At 41.9% G+C, this 19635-nt stretch overlaps 1 protein-coding gene across 2 annotated transcripts in view; it reads right to left on the bottom strand.

The window, feature by feature from the left end:
* Positions 1 to 19635, bottom strand: part of CHD6 (chromodomain helicase DNA binding protein 6) — a 151832-nt gene that overhangs the window by 68753 nt on the left and 63444 nt on the right. For both annotated transcript variants that reach the window (XM_010829137.1, XM_010829138.1), the window contains exons 9-16: positions 18579 to 18665; positions 18248 to 18382; positions 14941 to 15062; positions 13454 to 13697; positions 12089 to 12265; positions 11341 to 11484; positions 8151 to 8406; positions 6957 to 7167 (exon numbers count right to left, since the gene is read on the bottom strand). In XM_010829137.1, coding sequence (XP_010827439.1) covers positions 6957 to 7167; positions 8151 to 8406; positions 11341 to 11484; positions 12089 to 12265; positions 13454 to 13697; positions 14941 to 15062; positions 18248 to 18382; positions 18579 to 18665 — 1376 coding nt within the window. The remainder of the gene's footprint in view (positions 1 to 6956; positions 7168 to 8150; positions 8407 to 11340; positions 11485 to 12088; positions 12266 to 13453; positions 13698 to 14940; positions 15063 to 18247; positions 18383 to 18578; positions 18666 to 19635) is intronic.

Raw genomic sequence — 19635 nt, 5'->3', positions numbered from 1 at the left:
GAAAAAAAAAAACCCACAATACAACCATTCATGATTGCCATAAACATATAAAATTCTTACAACTAATCTAAATAAGAAATACATGGGACTTGGCAACATGACACTAGGGGTCATGGTGGTTTGGTCACCAAGTCCCTACAGAGGTCCCAGCAGAAGGCTGGTCCTTATAAATATTTACTGAATCAACGGTGTATACAAAAGACCTGAGGGACGGCAGTGAATATCAAGTTCTTCAATGATGCAAAGATGTCAGTCCCACCCTACAACATGTGTAAGAGCTGATCAAAATCTCAACAAATGGATATAGCTATACATAGATAAACACAGATATGTAAATGTGTAATCTTTTTTTGGGAGCGAGGACTGGAGTAGTAAATACATTAAAAAAGAATAAGTCTGAAGTTCATCTGCAATAATATTGAAAATATTAAATTGCAAATAATATTGCAAAGCAATAGAAATACTGATCAAAAGAATAGAAAGGTTACATATTACACCCAATATATATAATATCTCATTATGTTTTATGGATAGTGTCTTATATAAATGGGAAAAAGATGAACTACTTAATAAACAGAAAATCAGACATATTTGGAAATAAATTAAATTAGACCCCCCCATTAATGTCATTTACCAAAACTGTAGAAGGACTGAAGACTGAAATGTAAAAAAATGAAATAAACCAAAGAAACCCAATTAAAGATTCTGAATTAACATACACATTTAACTCTTGTATCTCCTCAAATGTTTAAAATGATAAGTAAAGGGATTTTTTTAATGCATAATAATACTCTCCCCCAAATAAACCTACAAATAGAATACAAGAAGCTATAATAAAATTCTGGAAGTTGGAAAATAAATCAAGTAATACCTGATTCAAAGAAATCCCAGGTGAGAAAGAGCCTAATTAAACATGGCAGAATATCCAAGGGATCAGGCACTGGTGGCACTAGGTGCCCTGAAAGTGGGGATGCAAAGAATCTGAACATAAGAGAACTAACTAGTTGAATATCTGCTGAAGTATCTACTAGCCTACAGATCACCCACCTCAGCCTTGAGAGTGAAAAAAGACCTGTAGCTTTCTCTACCTAGGAAATATCACACAGTAAAAGGCAGAGGTCTTACACTAAAAAAGGGAAGGAGGAAAGAAAGAGATATTGAGACTTCCCTACCTCTCTCCACCCCTTCCCCACAAGTCAGCTCCAAGTCCAATTAAGTTCCCACCCTTTGGGCAGGAGAGAGGAAGAAAAGAATCCAAAGTACTGACACTGGAGGCGCCTCAGTGAAATGGCCCACCTAGACGGACAGCGTTTGCAGATGGAGAGGAAGGGAGCCAACACGCCGGCCCACAGGCCCCGAGCTTCTCGTCTCTGGATGGTGCCTACCATCAGGCAGCCAAACCAGACATCTGAGGAAAGCCTCTGACCTGAAACACGAAGGCTTTGCTTCTGGTGTGGAGGGGCAAGGTCCTAACACACTAATCCTCCAGTAAATAACCGCAAGACCCTGGCAAAATACAGAAACAAACAAGTGAACAGAAAAACCTACCTGAGTTCAGGAAAGCAAGCAGATTTGGGGAAACAACAGGAATCTGTGGTTTTGGCCATGGGGGGAAGCAGGAGTTATGGCAAAGGTGCAGGACAGCTACACATCTTGATGAGACGCCACTGTCTTTCTGGCCAGCGGCACCAAGGACAGCAGTCTGGGGCAGCTAGGACCACCAGAGAGTGAGAGGGGACCTCCAGAAGGGATGGAGATGGTGAACCCCAAACTCTGGGTATAATGGCACCCCACTCCAGTACTCTTGCCTGGAAAATCCCATGGGCAGAGGAGCTGCAGTCCTACCTACCAGGCTGTAGTCCACGGGGTCGCTAAGAGTCGGACCTGGCTGAGCGACTTCATTTTCACCCTTCACTTTCATGCACTAGAGAAGGAAATGGCAACCCACTCCAGTGTTCTTGCCTGAAGAATCCCAGGGACAGGGGAGCCTGTTGGGCTGCCATCTACGGGGTCACACAGAGTTGGACACAACTGAAGAATCCCAGGGACAGGGAGGCCTGGCGTGCTGTGATTCATGGGGTCACAAAGAGTCGGACACGACTGAGCGACTGATCTGATCTGATCTGATCTGAAGCGACTCAACAGCAGTAGCAGCAAGGGTCTAGCTGACCTCTGAGGCGCACACACTTGGGGCAAGCTGAAAGCAGTCTGAGCTGAGACTAGACCTGCCAGATGCCAACAGCCTTTGCACTTTGAGACTCACCTCCTTAACTGCCCCCAAATAGAAACCATCAACACCTCACAGCAATGTAACAGAATCCTATATCTCCATAACAAAAATGTTCACAATGTCCAGGGGAAACGTAACCCATTCTCAAAGGAACAGACAACAGATGTCAAATCTGAGATGTTCTGATGCTCAGACAAGACCTTTAAAGCAGCTCTTACAATCATGTTCAGTGAAGTAAAGACATGTACATGATGAGTGGAAAGATAGGAAATAAGAGCAGAGAAACCACACATCACACTAAGAAACAAATGGAAATCTCAGAACTAAAATACAATCTCTAATATAACGAAACCAATGGCATAATAAGCATGATGGAAAAGACAGACGAAAAGAGTCAGTGAACTTGAAGACAGATAATTCAAAACAAAAGGAGAGAGAGAAAAAGGACTAGAAAAAGAATAATAATAAAAAAGAAAGAACAGAGCCTAGGAACTTAAAGGTCAAATATAGAGGTAATTGGAATCTCACAGAGAAACATAAAAGTAGGGCAAAAGTAAAAAAAAAAAAAAAAGAAATCAAAGAAATACTGACCAAAATTTTCCTAAATTTGGTGAAAGATCTGCTTATGGATTTAAGGAGGTCAGTGAACTCTGCACAGGATGAAATCCACACATTATAGTCAAGCTGCCACAAACTGAAAATTAAAAAGAAAATCTTAGTAGAGTAAAAAAATACATTATATACAGGGGAACAGCTACTTAAATGACTGCAAAACTTCTCATCAGAAACCACGGGGGTGAGAACATAGTGGAACAGTAGTTCAAAGTGCTGAAAAGAGGGAGGCAAAAAAAAAAGGCCAACCCAGAATTCTAATATGAAAGACAGAGACATCAACAAACAAAAAGAAAAAAATTTGACTTGAGGAAACAGACACTGTAGGAAGAATGAAAAAATAAAAATCTTTATCATCACTCATCTCAAAAGGACAAGACACTGAGCCTGTGGAATAACCAGCTGAGTGCTATAAAAACTGAAAAATTACAGAAGAAAACTCAGAAATTAAAGGTGTTCTACCAGAGGGAGATGGTGAAGGACAGGGAAGTCTGCTGTGCTGCAGTCCATGGGGTCACAAAGAGTCAGATCGCCTGAGTGACTGAACAGCAAAACCAGAGGTACAGCAAACCAGAGGTACAACAAGAAACAGAGGTACATAAAGTGAGATGGGAAAGTAGAGAAAACAGGAAATCAGGTGATCAGAAGGTCTGACACATAAATAACAAAAGTTCCACAGATTGAAAGCAGACCAGAAAGAAATAATGAAAGATAAAATACAAGAAAACACCCCCTAGAACTGACAAGAGTATAATTTGCCATGGAAAGACCTAAAATACATCCAGTTCAACAGATGCTATACAAAACCCAGTTCACTGTCAAATGTCACAGTACTTGGACAGAGGACAGATCAAAGCTTCTGAACAGAAAGATCATGTCGCATACACAGACCAGGAATCGGAAAGGCTTTGAACTTCTAGACAATCCTGGAAACTAGAAGAAATGGACTAACAACACCTTCGAAACTCTGTGGGAAAATTATTTCTAATCTACTATCTCAAACTCAGCCAAACCATTGCTCAACGGTGGGAGTGAACATTCTGACCAAGTCTCAGAACCCACGTATCATTCACCCCTTTGCAGAAGCTCTCAGAAGAGGTACACAGGGTCCACCAGCAAGACTAGACTCAAGAGGAAAGGAAAAGAAAGCTGCCAGAGTGCTGAAGGAAGGGAGATCACAGATGGTGACTGAGCACCAGGCAGGAGGGGTAAGTGGGCGGAGAGGAAGAGACCAAAGGTCCCAGGAGAGATGGCTCAGACATGAAGCTGATGTGGCTGCACATAACAAAGGGAGATTCAGATGGCCACAATAAATTTTGGAGCTGAATTATAATGTGTATATTTAAAATTTCACACTGAATAAAAAAAAAAATTTATAGCTTCAGGAAAGATTAAAATCATGCAGGAAAGAAACAGTAAACAGCATACTACATGGCTGAGCTGTAACGCATTATTTATATAAGTCACAACAAAAACTAAATATTAATTCAACCCAAAGTATTGCATGGCAGGATGGGAAGATGGGAGGACAGGAGACACAGAGGTGGTAATTATGAGGGGCAGTGAAAGAAAGGAAATATTCATCTCCCATAATGAGAACAGATAATATTTAAAACTGAAGAAAAAAAAAGAAATTACAACTACTAACATTCTGTAAAGCTACAGCTATATACACCAAAAGAAAGCGCGTAAGGAGTTTAAAAGCTTCAGGTGGGGGGAAGCTGGGGTATGTGGTGCTATCAGGAAATGCTATTTTTCATAGGTCTAAAAGAATAATTTGCCTTGTCAAATTATGTGCATGTATAACTTTGATGAAAACAAAAAACTAAATTAAGAAGAGAAAAGTAATGGTGATATTAAGGCCAGAAGTCCCTGCTGGGTACAGAGCTTGGATGAAAAAACCACTAAAGAATGAAAAGAAAAAAGCCATAAAAAGATGAAAAGAAAAAAACTTCAGACTATTTATATGATACAGTTGAGCGGTGGGGGAAGTCTTTTTAAGCATGTTAATTTAAGCATAAATAAGCACTTAAGTTTATTTAAAGCAGTTTTAAGACTGGGAGATTTCTTATAAAATTTAAAACTTCTAAGAATAAAATAAATAAACAAAAACCCACAGCCATAAAGAAAAAGTCAAAAGCAACACTGGGGAAGCATTTGCACCATATTCTTAACAAGCGATTTTTATAAATTAATTAATAAACAAAAAGGCAAAGAGTAACAGAAAATGGGAGAGCATAAGCAATGCACAGAAAAGAAATATAAACAGCTAATAAACATAAAATATATTCACTCTCATTCATAATAATAAGTATAAATTAAAACAAGAGACCATAATTTTGGCTTATTGAATTAGCAGAGACTAAAAGGCAAAAACAGGATTGATCAGAGTATGAGGAAAAAAAGAGCATTCTCATACACCATGAAAAGGGAGATAAAAGTGTCTTTCCAGAGGGTGTTTTGGAAATACGTATTAAATGTTTTTAAAAATGTACATCAGAATTTATCCCAAGGAAATAACTGGCAACATTCACAGTGACTGCTAAATGATATTTAGGGTTCCTAAAAATGTTGAAAAACTGGAAACAATCTAAATAAGAGACTATCATTCAAATCATCAAAACTATGTTGTAGAAAAATAAAGCAAAAAACTCCATAATATATCAAATAAAAAGGTGAGTTACAATGCAGAATGTAGCATATGACCCCAATTCAAGCAAATCAACAACAAAACTAAATATATGTAGGCACAAAGAAAAGAGACTAAGAAGATAAATGTCCAAGTACGAATGGAGTTTTGAGCTGGTGGTGGTATTAAAAAGTGTCGCTATTTTCAAGAGCAACTATAATATTTAGGTAGTTTTAAAACAAAATGAGCAATAAGTGATAAAGGAGCTAAATAAAGACATTGGTACTTGGTAAAAGTTAATTACACTGTTACTCATTTGGGTGGGGGGGGAATCTCTTTAAAAAATCTTCAAACTAGTAGTTGTATATATTTTGAAAAGATAACTATATAAGAAGCAAGTATTCTGGTAATTCATCTAGAGTAAATTATTAAATACAAAACTGCTTTCTAGTTTTGATATATTCCTCAAAGAAAAAAAATAATGCAAGTCTCAAGAATTCTTTACCTAAATTAGATCTCCACTACAGGAGTCTGAGAAATTCTTTTAGTGCCTAATCTGATTTCAGAGAATTATTTATGTAATGTTAAATGTGAGAATAACCCATAGTTAAGTTGGTCATTTCCTTTAATTACTTTTTCTATAACTTCTCCTATAAGGAGAAACAGAATCTTCAAAGATCAGAACATGTAATACAATTGGGATTTGCCACGATGACTATATAAAAACAAAGAGGTACTCTAAACCTACCAATGCCTTGGCTAATAGTTTCTAAGATTTTGAGAAGTCTTTTAACATTAAGAATAAATTTTTAAAATGCATTTGCCATCTTCAGATCGTTGGTGGATCCCAATGGCTGGAAATGGATTGATATGGTATAATGTAACAAATGCAGTACCCTCACAGAGCCCAAGCAACCCACATGATACCCCAGGATTTCCACCTGCATCAGTAATGGAACCTAGGTTCAAGGAATTAGAGGAATATAAACAAGAAAATAAACTGGGATGCCACAGCTAGTGTATCATAAAACCTTAAAGGGTTGGCTGAGAAAAAACATAAAGCATCCCCAAGTTCAACTGTCAGCTGGAGCTCTTTTAGCAACTTGATATAGTGATGCTTTCCAGAGTTTATTTTTCTCATCACGGGGCGAGAAGGGGGTTGGTGGTGGGGGGAGTAAATACATTATTTTCTTAACCTTCTGTAATGCTATTTGAACTGTTTCTTAAAAGAATATAAATAAATATGCAAAATTTATTTTTTAAGCAAAGCAAAGGCTCCTATCATAGGAAATTCACTCTCAAGACACTTAAACCTGGCCATAAGATTCAACTCTGAATTTCAACCAGTCTTTCAAGAGAAGATTCCTTTTCTCTATTTTCTAATGCTTTTTTGTTGTTAAAACATAATTTTTGAATGAATCAAAAAGGCAACAAAAAAAGGAACTGCCTGCAGCACCTGATGCCCAGCTTTGACACAAGGCTCACCTTCTCTGGATGAGATAATCTTCCAGGATGTCGAGACAGCGCACCATCTGCGAGAAGATGAGCACTTTGTGGCCGCCAGCGATCAGCTTAGGGAGCAGTTTATCAATCAGCACCAGCTTCCCTGCGGCCTGGATCATGGCCTGCAGCTGAAAGTCCGGGGCATCAGGGCTGTGGGTTTTCCGGAAGTCCTCCAGAATTTTCTCCTCTGCCCCTGAAAAAGGATGCAACGAAAGTATTCTTTGAACAATCTGTATGGGCAAGTGACTTTCTGTTTGACAGAGCCTAGAAGAAACGGAGTGAACGGAGTGAGGCAGTGCGGTGTGTGTATCCCTGATCCACGCCCTCAACCATGGGCTCCACAGTAGGGGCACGACTGTCCTGCAGAGAACACAGGTGACGTGCTCTCCTGGGAGTCTGACCAGGTAGAGAAAGGATCTGAAATACCAAGCTGACTCAGGCAAGTAAATAAACCTTCACAGAAAGTTGACAAAAAGGAACTTCCCCGGTGGTCCAGTGGTTGAGAATCCACCTTCCAGTGCAGGGGATGTGGGTTTGATCCCTGACCCTACATGTTGTTGGGCAACTAAGCTTGCACACCCCAACTAGACAGGCCCATGTGCTGCAACTACCGAGCCCACGCCGCACAGTGAGAGAAGCCCCTGAGTATCCCAACTAGATAAAGTATGTGTCCTGTAATGAAGACTCAGCACAGCCTAAATAAACAAAGAAAAATTTTAAAAGCAGACAAAAAGACATACCTCTTGGACATAAACACTAGTGATCGGCAAGCCATTTGGGATTTAAAATTTCATCAAAAAGTTTTATTTAAAAAAAAAAAAAGCTTCCAACATGTTCTCTATCTAGTACAGTTAATTGTTAATTTATCTGCAGAGAGTTTTAATCTCACTGTGCCATGATCGCTTTTTCAACAAAGTAAGACATCTCCCTGCTCCCAAGTGGGAAGTGTGGGCCAGACTGCAGGCCCACAAAGGACAGCTGTCATCATCTGTCTTCTGATGGGCAGAGAACTGGTTCAAAACGGGGCTCTGTGTACTCACTGGCCAGATCACTGATGCAGATCCACTGACCTCTTTGAACCTCAGTTTAATGCTTGGTAAGAAGGTCAGAATTCACACCCGAGTGTCTCATGGGGATCGATACGTCAGATGGACAGGCCTCCCCGCACCCGCTCACCGCTGATCAGGTAGGGATGGTTGCAGCACTTCCTCAGCTCCATCATGGTGTTGATGAGGTTGGGCATGTTGTGCTGGTTGGCCCCCTTGCTCAGGAAGGAAAAGTTCTTCTCCAGGATGGCACGGTAGTACTTCTTCTGGATATTGGTCAGCTCTACTTCGATGATTGTCTCTTGCTTGGGAGCGAGGTTCTTTTCCACGTCATCTTTTAGCCGCCGAAGCATCATCGGTTTGAGGATAGACTGCAGTTTCTTCACCTGGCCAGGGAAACGAGACCTGTTTACCTGCCCGGATCCCCATTCAGCAATGGTTACTGGGGTGATTCCAACCTTCGCTACAGTCTCTTGAGCATCTAATCACAGAACTGCAGCAGCTGACTAAATGTAAGGTCAAGCCTGATGCCTGAACAGGAGGAGCTTACAGGAGGACTGAAAGGAAAAAAGGGATCTGGTTTTGATTCGCAAGCAATTACTGAGAACTCATGTGGGAACCTTATATAAAGGGAGAAAGATACAAAAGACAGGACCTCTTCTCCAGGATGGAGAAAACAAACCTCTCTCTCTGACATGCACTTGTATGGAGCAATTGCCTGAGGAATGTTTTCAGCCATGTTAGGAGGCACAAGTGATATATTACGAGGCGAAGATGTATATGCTGAAAGAACAGAGTAAGAAGCAGGGGAATCTGCGGCGTGGGCCAAATGGATGAAGGTGGTCAAAAGGCACACACTGCCAGTTATAAAATGAGTAAGTCCCGGGGATGTGATAGACGGCACAGTGACTACCGTTAGTAATACCATATTGTATATTTGAAAGTTGCTAAGAGTAAATCTTAAGACTTCTCATCACTAGAATAAAATTTACATATGTATGGGGAGGCAACTAGATTTACTGGTGTAATCACTTTACTATATACTACTATATCACTTCACTATACTACATATATTGAATTGTTACAAAACACATCCGAATATAGTGTTGTACGTCATTTTTTATCTCAATTAAAAAAAAAGGCAGAGGCAATCTGGAAATGGATTCCTCTCGTATTTAAGTAAAAGCAGCCAACAAGTTTGGGGGTAGTGATGTACACAGGGAATGCGGTAAGGTGACGCCTCCCACTCCATCAGGCAAGCTGTCATCTCAGGGGCACTTTTGAGCCTGACAGTCTTCTTTGCTATGATTTGTGTGTTCTTGCCCTAACAGACCAGGCCTGGACAGCAGATCTCTATGCACTTGACTGCACTGGCAAGTGCCCTCTCCCAAGAAGAGGGCAGAGACGGGATTCAAAGTCAAGGTACCTGAGTTCACCCTGAGCTAAAACCTGAGACCAGTGAGATTAATGCTGGTGGGAAAGTAAGAGGCAAGTACGAAAGATCAAGTTATAAAGAGCTGTTCAAAAATTTCAAAAGGGTAGTTTCTGCACAAATAAGCTGTGGGTTGTGCCAATGCTTCCTGCTGAAATAAAGTGATTTCTAGAGAGTTTGATTTAAAGGAGTTACTTGAGCAGGTTTTAAACAACAAGGAATAGGCTTTACTTTGTAACCAGATGCTTTCTAAAACTTCTATTTACTAGGATTTAAAATATATAGACATTTGGGGCCATTTTTGTGGCTTTTCCCTAACAAACCCCAATCTTCAATCTAATCCATTTAATGAACGCTTTATTTTAGCAACCATGGAACTTAGGTATGTAATCCCCACAGGGATAAGGAATTACTACGTAAGAACCCAAAGGGGAAAGACACAGCTAGGGACTTGCGAAAAGACAGGGACAAATGCCAAGTCTGCCACATGCTGGGTTCAGCGTTCGCCCTTCACCTGGTTCGTACCTTGAATCATTTAGAGTATACTATATGCCAGACACTGTGCTGGTCAATACAACAAACACAACTTGGGAGGAGATGTGGGCCTTGTCCTCAAGGAGGTCATTGTCTAGGAAGAAGAGAAAATGCATACCACAAGATAAGTGCAACGGGAGAAGAGGAAGCATTTCTAACGGTCCAAAAACGGAGAGAGGGCTGGAGTTGGCTTTGCAAAGTTCAATAGATACTGCAAACGTCAAGAAGGGGAATGAAGTTTGATTACTCACTGCTCTCAAAGTCTGACTCGTCGCTGAAGTAGAAACAAACAGATTGGAACCACAGCATGTACTCTCGACATCTGTTAGTGAAATTCCCAAACTTTCTCCGTTCCCAAATTCTCTGCCCAGACCCACTCTCACGCCACTGCTAGATTAATTTAGCAGAACTAATTGTGTCGTTGCCACGATCAAAGCCTTGTGTTGCTTCTCTAATGCCCATCAAATCCTTCAACCTGTCTTTCAAGATGTTCCCACAATACAGTGCGGAACTCCTCCGGCTTCATACTCCACACTTCATCCCCAGCTCAGCCAGATGATCCCCTACCACTGAATAAATTCCATGGCTGCTGCTGATTGCTTTTTTTTCCCATGCAAAGTAGTCATTATCATCTCTATCTCTGCCTAATGAAAACTTACCCACCCTTTAAAGTTTATTTTCAAATTGTACTCTCTCCATGCAGTTGTTCCAAAGTCCTAAACAGATGTGACCTTTCTTGCCTTTTAAGTCCTCAGCTCTGTTCATTGTTCCTCTTGTGACCCTTACACCTGTCTGCCTTATTTCTGTAATGTCCAGTCGAGATTTCTACCCACTGTAGATAGATATTTATTAATGTTGGTTTGTTTTGAAACAGCTTTGAGTCCAATAAGCAAGACTCAGGACCACATCTTTGAAAACAGGAAATTGAGTTGATCTGGACAAAACTGGACCGACCAACTACTCTAATGTACACCTGCCTTCTGTTCCTCAAGAAAATGAGCCTGGAAACATGTTGCAGGAGGAGGGGCGAAGGATGAAGGAAGCAGAGGAGGAGGGAAGCATGGCCCTGAGGGCAGACGATGAACAAAATCACTAAAGTTATTTATACATGAGATTAGTGAAAGCAAGAGGCTGGAGATTAGGTATTTTGGATGCCGATTCATTTATTGTTTGGATAGAAACTGCTAATGATCAGTCGATCCTCCTCCACATAAATTAAATAAAGGAGGCGGTGCTCATTTTACCAGGGGTGTGAAAACTGGCTAACTCCTGTCCCCATGGTGACTTTGTTTTTCCCTTGATGGTGAAAGTAGCGATCACCTTGACTCCTCCAATCCTTCAGGCCCCTATTTACCTGCTCCTCTGTCTTCAGATCTCCAAACTCCTCCAAGAAAGCAGTCTCTGAAGGGAACTGCGATGGCTCCAGGAAGTTGAGCAGACTGAAGAGCTCCTCCACCGAGTTCTGCAAGGGCGTCCCCGTGAGCAGCACCTTATGCTCCTGCACAGATTCACAGCACGGGGAACAGGTCTGAGCCGCCAAGACAGCAGGTTTGGGTGGGAAAGTGACGCCAGGGCCTCTTGGGCTCAATTTGGGGGCAAGTTTGTTTTTGCTTTTATGACAACATCGAGTGATAACATCAACAAACAGATCAACCTTCCTTTTACATCCCTGAGTCCAGCAGCAATTCCATGTTAGCTAAAGCACCCACTCACTCATTCACATTCTGGAGGGCCTGCTAGCCACAGACTGGGCACTGCGCCAAGGCAGTGATGTTCAAGGCTATCATCTTTGGTACCAGATCATTCAGGGACCTGGAAACAAGCCAAAACAACACATTTCCTGGTCACAAATGCCATGGTACTTAAGATGCCCCTGGGTCCCTCTGGGAGTCAATCTGTGGAAAAGGTCAAATTGCCGACCCAGTTTATAACAACAACAACAAAAATTTGATTCCTGCACCATCGGAGGTACAAAGGACAAGAAGAAAATCTAGGGTAAACAGACTGTGCACAAGTAGGCTGCATGCAGATGGCTAGAGAACGCTTCCTCCACCGTGAACAGGAGGGGCCTGTGTTTACAGAAAGAGCTCGCCAACTCTCACCAGGGCCATGAGCTTCAGGCCCTCCAGAAGCTTGCAGTTCCTGTTCTTCAACCTGTGGGCTTCATCGATGATCACACAGCTCCAGTGAATCTTCTTCAGCTCTGGGCAGTCTGCCAGGATCATCTCAAATGTTGTAATGACAACATGGAACTTGAAGACACCTGACAGGGGGTTTCCCTGAGGATGACACAAGCAAAGGCAGAGCTTTACACATGGCTGGAGAATGCAGCTACCGGGTTACAAGCTGGATTGGAGAAGGTGGCAAGATAGATGGTCGGACCTAGGTGAGAGGCCAATAAGCACAATCTTCCTCTTTGAGAAGAGAAAGAATAGGAGAATCAAACCAGCTGTTTAGACAAGAGAGAGATCCTGTTAATTCAAAGAAACAAAAATCAAGATTGCATGTACCCCCACAAAAGCGAGATAAGAGTATGGAAGGCCAAGCAAGGAAGCTTTTTGTTCATTACTTGCCATGATAGGGAAAGCTGATGGGTGTTGACCCACATGTTCCTAGCCAGCTGGTGGTCTAAACCACGCAGAGCGTGAATGCCCAAAGAAAACCCTCTTTGCTAGTTTTCAGGTAGAATTAATTTCACCTTGTACCTTGGGTTCTAGAACAGACTCAATGTCGTGACCCTGATTCACCTGGGACAAGGGCTACCAGGCAGGACATACTTTTGTCTTTCCGTTTGTCTTCCTGCCACCATCACATTTACAAAGCAGAGCTGCGTCCCATTAGAGCACATCTTAAATTTCTCCTGGGTGTCTCCTGCTGCCTGTGAAAACTATGGTATGAGCCCTGCCTCTCCTGTGACTGCATTCATTTAATATTTACCTTCTTTATGGAAACCAATGCTTAGGACAAGCCTATAAGGATACTGAGCAAAGTGCTTATACTTAACAAAATCTTCTTACAAAATCCTGCTGTGCTTTAAACTATTTGTTTTCTCTTTATCCTTTAACCTCAAATCCGTTAACCTCCTCTCTCTCCAAACTCGTTGGCTGAGGATCCTTCCTTTGTTCACAAATCCCTCTGCTCACTTTCTTCACTGAGCACATCACAATTCAGATAAAATTTTCTGCATGTAAAAGCAACTTCCTAAGCCAACCAAGAAGCTTTCGGGGTCCTAAAAAGAGCCTCTCGTGCATGTCGGAGTGGAAAGTGTGCCCTACAGTTCTGTGTTTTATCACGAAGAAGTTACAGGGAGGAGTGAGACGTCTGCCTCAATAAGAACGTGACTCTACAGAGTAAGTCAACAGTAATTCCATGTAGGGCACTGAACTCTGGAAGACAAGGGGTAGAGAGGCTGTTGTGCGCCACGATGGCAAGCTGTCCTGGATCCCTGCGACGGGTGGAGGGCTCACCTGTGCGTCTCTGTACACCATCTCGTACTGCTGGATCATCTGCCTGCTGATCTGGCTGCCGTGGTACACGATGGCATTCATTTCTGTCCACGTTCGGAACTCCCGCTCCCAGTTGGTGATGGTGGAGAGTGGGGCGATGATGAGGAAAGGGCCGTGGATGCCCCTGAGGAATATTTCTGAAAGGAACGTGATGGACTGGATGGTTTTCCCTAGGCCCATCTCATCGGCCAAAATGCAGTTTTTTCTGCAGAGTAAGAAACAGACCGTTCATTGTCAACATGGGAAAGAGGCGGAGGTTGGTTACAATGAAAAAGATACTACAGAAGCGTACCTTGACCTGTAAGGTCATCGGTGGAGGTTTTATCAGCATTTTCCAGAGATGCAACTGAGGCAAGTTTCCATTACTGTTATTTACACCCTGCCTACTTCCAGAAGGGAACTATTGCAACTTGTGAGAAAATACATGAGATGCATCCATTCAAAAGGAAACTACAGATACTAAAAATTAAAATAATAGTGTGGCAAGGAGAAAATAAAATGCCTCAAACCTACACCAGTTCTCTACCTGACGAACTTCATGGAAGCAAAGGCAAAAACAGAAACACAAGTTACACGATTCTCATCGCCTATCACCTGTGTTATCAAAGGACAGACTTTCAACCCCTATCCTAACTTCCGTGTCAGAGTGAAAACACTGGTCTCTTGCAGTGACCCAGAACCACGGACTGCACACATTGGTCATCTCTGAAGGTGTGGCCCCTGTCCAGTCTCGCTCATCACCACACAGGTGGGCAACGCCAGACCTGCTGCTGTGTTTCAGTGAGCTACACCCTGAGTCCCACTGTGAGTGACGGAGACAAGGTTGGAACACAGGTCTCCAGAGTGCCAGCTTGGTATGTGTTCCATGCCATGTGGTCTTTAACATCAATGCTGGGGGGCACCCTAGAATGTTAATAACATCTTAAAAGATGTTAACCCATCTTTCTCAGATGTCATCTGCTTCATCTAGATTCTCACAGGGACTGAAGCACAGGATTGAAAACGATAAGTCGAGGCCATCCACGGCTCACAAACAGATAGTGGAGTTGGGACTAGAATGCAGATTCATTCTCCCTTAGAGCCAATTTGTGTTAAAGACTTGGGAGATAAAAACACAGTTTTAAAGGATCTTTGGGGTTTTGTTTCACTTAGATTGAACCCAACCTTCTGGTTAGACTGACAAAGGAAAAAAAAGAACAATGTTGATGACATCTAAAGATCATTACTCTCTGGTCAGAGAAAGCAAACCAAACCAAATCTGACATGAAAAACAGAAGTCCTGGTACTCCTGATGTACAGAGATCACCCACTGAACTGATGGCTCCACTGTACTCCTCCACCCCTCTGCTACTGTCCCGCTATGCTGGCTAAGCCCACCATCTCCCTCCTGGCACAAACATTTGGTAGAAAGATCAGCCCTGAAGACAGGACTGGTTCTGGTTCCACACCTGTTATACCAGTTAAAAAGAAGCCAGTTCATCCCCTCCAGCTGGTACTCCCGGAGCTGGTTACTGTTCTTATACTCTCGCGACTTCTCAAGTTTCTGCCAGGAGTCTGAAGCAGGTCGCTCCTAGGGGAGGGAGGGCAGAGAACACAGGACACACAGCGATGTTTCAGGAGCACGGTGTGGACAGGGACGCAGGGGGCGATGGGGAAGGTGGTGAGCCTCACAACGCCGTCCTAGAGCTACCTGCAAACTGCAGCTGCTGTCTTCTGACTGAGGAGCAGGCCCTGTATTTTCTAGATTTCAGCAGATTACACTAAGAACACCTCTATAAAATTTGCAAGCAATTAATGAAGAAGAGAAACAGATTCACCTAATATCTTGGTTAAGTGTTATATTGCTTTACTGAGACTCTTAGAAATCATTCCCACTAACATTTTAATTTCCCTACAAGCCAGCACCAAGGTTTTTAGTTTTCTATAGATAGAATTTTCTGTTATTTGTCCCTGTGATATTAGCTCAGGAAAGTACACCGGGTCAAATATTTTGTTGATGAGTTTCTAAAGCTAAAAAGCCTGTATAATTGAAACTATAAATTCTTTAAATTCGCCATAAACGTAAGAGCAATCTTACTGCTTTACTTTTCAATATGAAACACCAATTTCTAAATGTAACTGATCTCTGTTTATATGAAATGCCATTTTTATCATATATTAAGTTCTAATATATCCAGGGAGCTATATCCAGAGTCTTACTGCAGTAAAATCACACATTTGAATTACTATAGCTCTACATCTGATGGGGAATTATTTTACAAAAATGTCTTGGCTATTTTTTAATTTAGTATTCTGTGCAACCGTAGAATCAATGTCAAATTCCCTTAAAATTCTATTGGAATTTCTAATCTGGGGAAATTTTTAATTTTTAGGTATTAAGTCTGCCCATCTAAAAATTTTATTTAGGTTTTTTTATTATTTGGACATATATTTGATTATTTTGCTTCTAGACAAATCGAGCCCCTAGACTGACACTTTTAAGGTCTCAAAAAAAAAAAAAAAAAAATCTTACCTATGCCTGTAGTTACATAGAGAATTTTGAGACTGCAGCTTTTCTAACAGCAATTTTAGTTTGGGAGTTTTACTTTGGGGTATTACAGAAAGCTTGCTCCTAAAATATGTTATTATCTAAAACTAAGCCATTTGCATGTAAGATTTAATAAAATATCCCCAATCATATTGTATCATTGATATTTGGAGGTAAGTATAACGGTTCAATCTGTCCAGACTACTGGAAGTGTGGAAACTTTCAGAAACTTACATACCACAACTTAACCTACAAAATTACGATAGCTGTAGTTAGGCTAAGCTCCTTGAAATACAACTTTGTTGAATATTACATCAGCACATAGGTACAAGGTGCTTTTAGAAATGTAAGGGGAAATAATTTATTACGTCAAAAAAATAATTTTAAAGAGAAAGCTTTTAAGCCAAGACATTCTCATATAAACTCTCTTGCTCTGTTCCCTTAAAGAAATTACATTCTTACCCCCTAGGAATCATTCAGCCTGGCTTCCTGAAGCTCACGTCACTCATTTTAATGGCACTCTACCCGACACTATGGGGAGACTTTCTGGAATGTTCCTCATCTCTAGAGACTGAAGGGGCTCACTTTTAGCATCACAGATACTGTAGAATAGACTTTCACTGCAGGTTTCTACTTTGCTGCCCTGGTAGCACTCCAGATACAGAGGCATCATACACTAATCCAGTCCCTCCTCTGGGTCTTCCCGCTTTCTCCAGGTTTTAGTTTTATGTCACCTACTGCCCAGAAACTTCAGTGATCTAAGGATGAGACTTGAAATCAGCTAGAAGTTTCCGATGCCTGGTCTGGCTGGCTTCTCAGTGGTATCACAGATGACAGGCAAGCACCTACCCCAGGGCTCCAAAACCTTCAGTGGCTATTATTAAATTCAAAAGAGAATTGATATTTGGAGTCTCCAAGGTCGGTCTTGACTATTAAATGACTGCTACTCTCTTTGCAAAGTCGTTACTGACACTCTGTCTTGCTCTCCCCAAAGACTGTTATTTTACGTACAAGCAACCAATTTTTAACCAAATAGCTTTTAGGGATAGAATGTTCTAGTCATTAAGACAAGCGATATAAAAACAACAATAAGGAACTGGGTAAGAGAAAATCATATAAAAATGTGATTTTCTTGGGAGGGAGGGAGGTGGGATTTCCTGGTGGCCTAGTAGTTATTAGGACTCTGCACCCCCACTGTAGGGGGCACAGATTTGATCCCTAAGGGAAAAGGCAACAGCAACCCACTCCAGTACTCTTGCCTGGAAAATCCCATGGACGGAGGAGCCTGGTGGGCTGCAGTCCATGAGGTCGCTAAGAGTCGGACACGACTGAGCGACTTCACTTTCACTTTCATCCATTGGAGAAGGAAATGGCAACCCACTCCAGTGTTCTTGCCTGGAGAATCCCAGAGGCGGGGGAGCCTGGTGGGCTACTGTCTATGGGGTTGCACAGAGTCGGACACGACTGAAACGACTTAGCAGCAGCAGCAGCAGCAGCAGGGAACTAAGATCTTGCACACCATACAGTGTGGCAAAAAAAAAAAAAAGTGACTTAGAAAAAAAACAGAAACTGATCATTCCAGTCTTTAGCCATATTCTTTAACATCTCTGATTCTCTTCCCAAATTAGTTACACCTTAACTGAGCTCTATCCCAATTCCGCCTCTTTGTAATTACCAGGTACCCCATGACATTTCTGCAGCTTGGTGGTAATAAGCCAGAATCAGAAAAACTAACCAATTCAACACATATGGAAAACTTATGTTTTCTCTGCCAAGTCCTAGGGATCTTTTGATAAAGGACAGTTCTTCCCTTTAAGAATATTCTGAGTAAAAGCAAAGGATAAAACCAAAGAAAAGAGATCACTGATGGAGAAAGAGATAAGAAACAGGAAACAAAAAAGATACCAACAACTTATGGAGCTTCTTTCCCGAGCCAGGCATTTCTTACACCTTCTATCTTACTGACCCCACTTGACAGCCATACACCAAGAAAACAAAACTCATAACCAAGCTTCTTAAATGTCACATCCATCAAACTAGAGCCCAGACCTAAAGCTGACCCAGTGCTAGCAAAGTGTGATGTGGGCAGAAACATACTCTGAACCCCAGTTTCAATGGGCACAACCAACGGTAAGATGCCACAGAAACCACTCGGGGGAACCGCCTGGGGGACACCCTGGATCATCGCATTACAAGAGACACCCGAAATAGTGACATGGGTACGTTACCACGTGCTTGATTTCGGGGAGCACTTGCAGAGATTCGAATTCTTTAACTTTGGCAGGATCCACGTCCTCCTCCAGTTCCCAAGTGCTCTCTTCGTAGGGCAGTGAGCACCACTTCACCAGGTAATGCGTCACCTCCTGGTGGCAAATGGGAAAGGCACTTATGGTCTTCCTACTCCATTAGAGAAATCGATCCTGTACTGATGACCCAGGAACCCTCCCTATGACACAGCACACCAAGGCCACTAAAACAGAGGCCACGTGTTGACAAAACAAGCAAAACACGAGACAAGCAAGGAAGACGCTTTAGAAGAGTTAAAACAGAAATACCCACCTCTCCGGTTTCTGCATCCTTGGTATGGGCCACCTCTAAGATGCGATCGACCTCCACATAGTCTGGGTTGAACAAGTCTTCGTCAGGCTAAGGCAAACAGGAAAGAAGAGCTAAGAAGTGACTCCCTTCCTGCCGACCCAGCATCCAGTGTTTTATCTTTAAGTGATCCCCCCCACCCTGGGCTCTATCGGGGAATGCAGAATGAAAAGGTCTGCTTGAGTTTAATTAGGTCCCATTTGTTTATTTTTATTTCCATGACTCTAGGAAGTGGGTCAAGAGGATCTAGGTGCAATTTATGTCCAAGACTGTTCTAAGTTGTTCTCTAAGAGTTTTGTAGTTTCTGGCCTTACACTGAGGTCTTTAATCCATTTTGAATTTATTTTTGAGTATGATATTAGAAAGTAATCTAACTTCATTCTTTTATGTAAAGCTGCCCAGTTTCCCAAGCACTACTTATTGAAGAGGCTGTCTTAGTAACAGAACACTGTAATGCAATTACATTCCAATAAATTAAAAAAACAACAAAAAAAGGAGGTTTGCTTAAATAAGTCAACTCACCAACTTTTCTCACTGTCCCCAAATCCTGCCCTTCAGGACTACATTTAAAGACACAAGCACACCTTGCAGGTTGCACCACGGGTAAGGGTTTCCTATTGGTCATTCCAACGAGTGCATGCTAAGTCACTCAGTCGTGTCCGACTCTTTGGACTATAGCCTGCCAGGTTCCTCTGTCCATGGAATTCCCAGGCAAGAACACTGGAATGGGTTGTCTTGCCCTCTTCCAGGGTTATTAAGTACTGAGCAAAAATCAGCACAAAGAGGATTTCCAGAGATAACCCATGGAAATCCGGAATGTCAGTTTCTTTTTCTTCTTCACACCAATAACAGTTAATAACTGGATGGATGCATGAGGGGAGCTTCCAGGGATACTGATAATGTTCTATTCCTTGATCTAGGTGGTGGTTACACAGGAGTGTTTATTTTGTAAAGGTTCATTGAGCTGTACTCTTAGGACTTGTTTACGGTTAAATAGACCGTGCTTCCCGCCCCGACCCCC

Source organism: Bison bison, unplaced genomic scaffold (assembly GCF_000754665.1).
Source record: "Bison bison bison isolate TAMUID 2011002044 unplaced genomic scaffold, Bison_UMD1.0 scf7180017864500, whole genome shotgun sequence".
Taxonomy (NCBI): Eukaryota; Metazoa; Chordata; class Mammalia; order Artiodactyla; family Bovidae; genus Bison; species Bison bison.
Note: the sequence above shows the minus strand (reverse complement) of the source record. Positions and strands in the feature narration are given on the sequence as shown.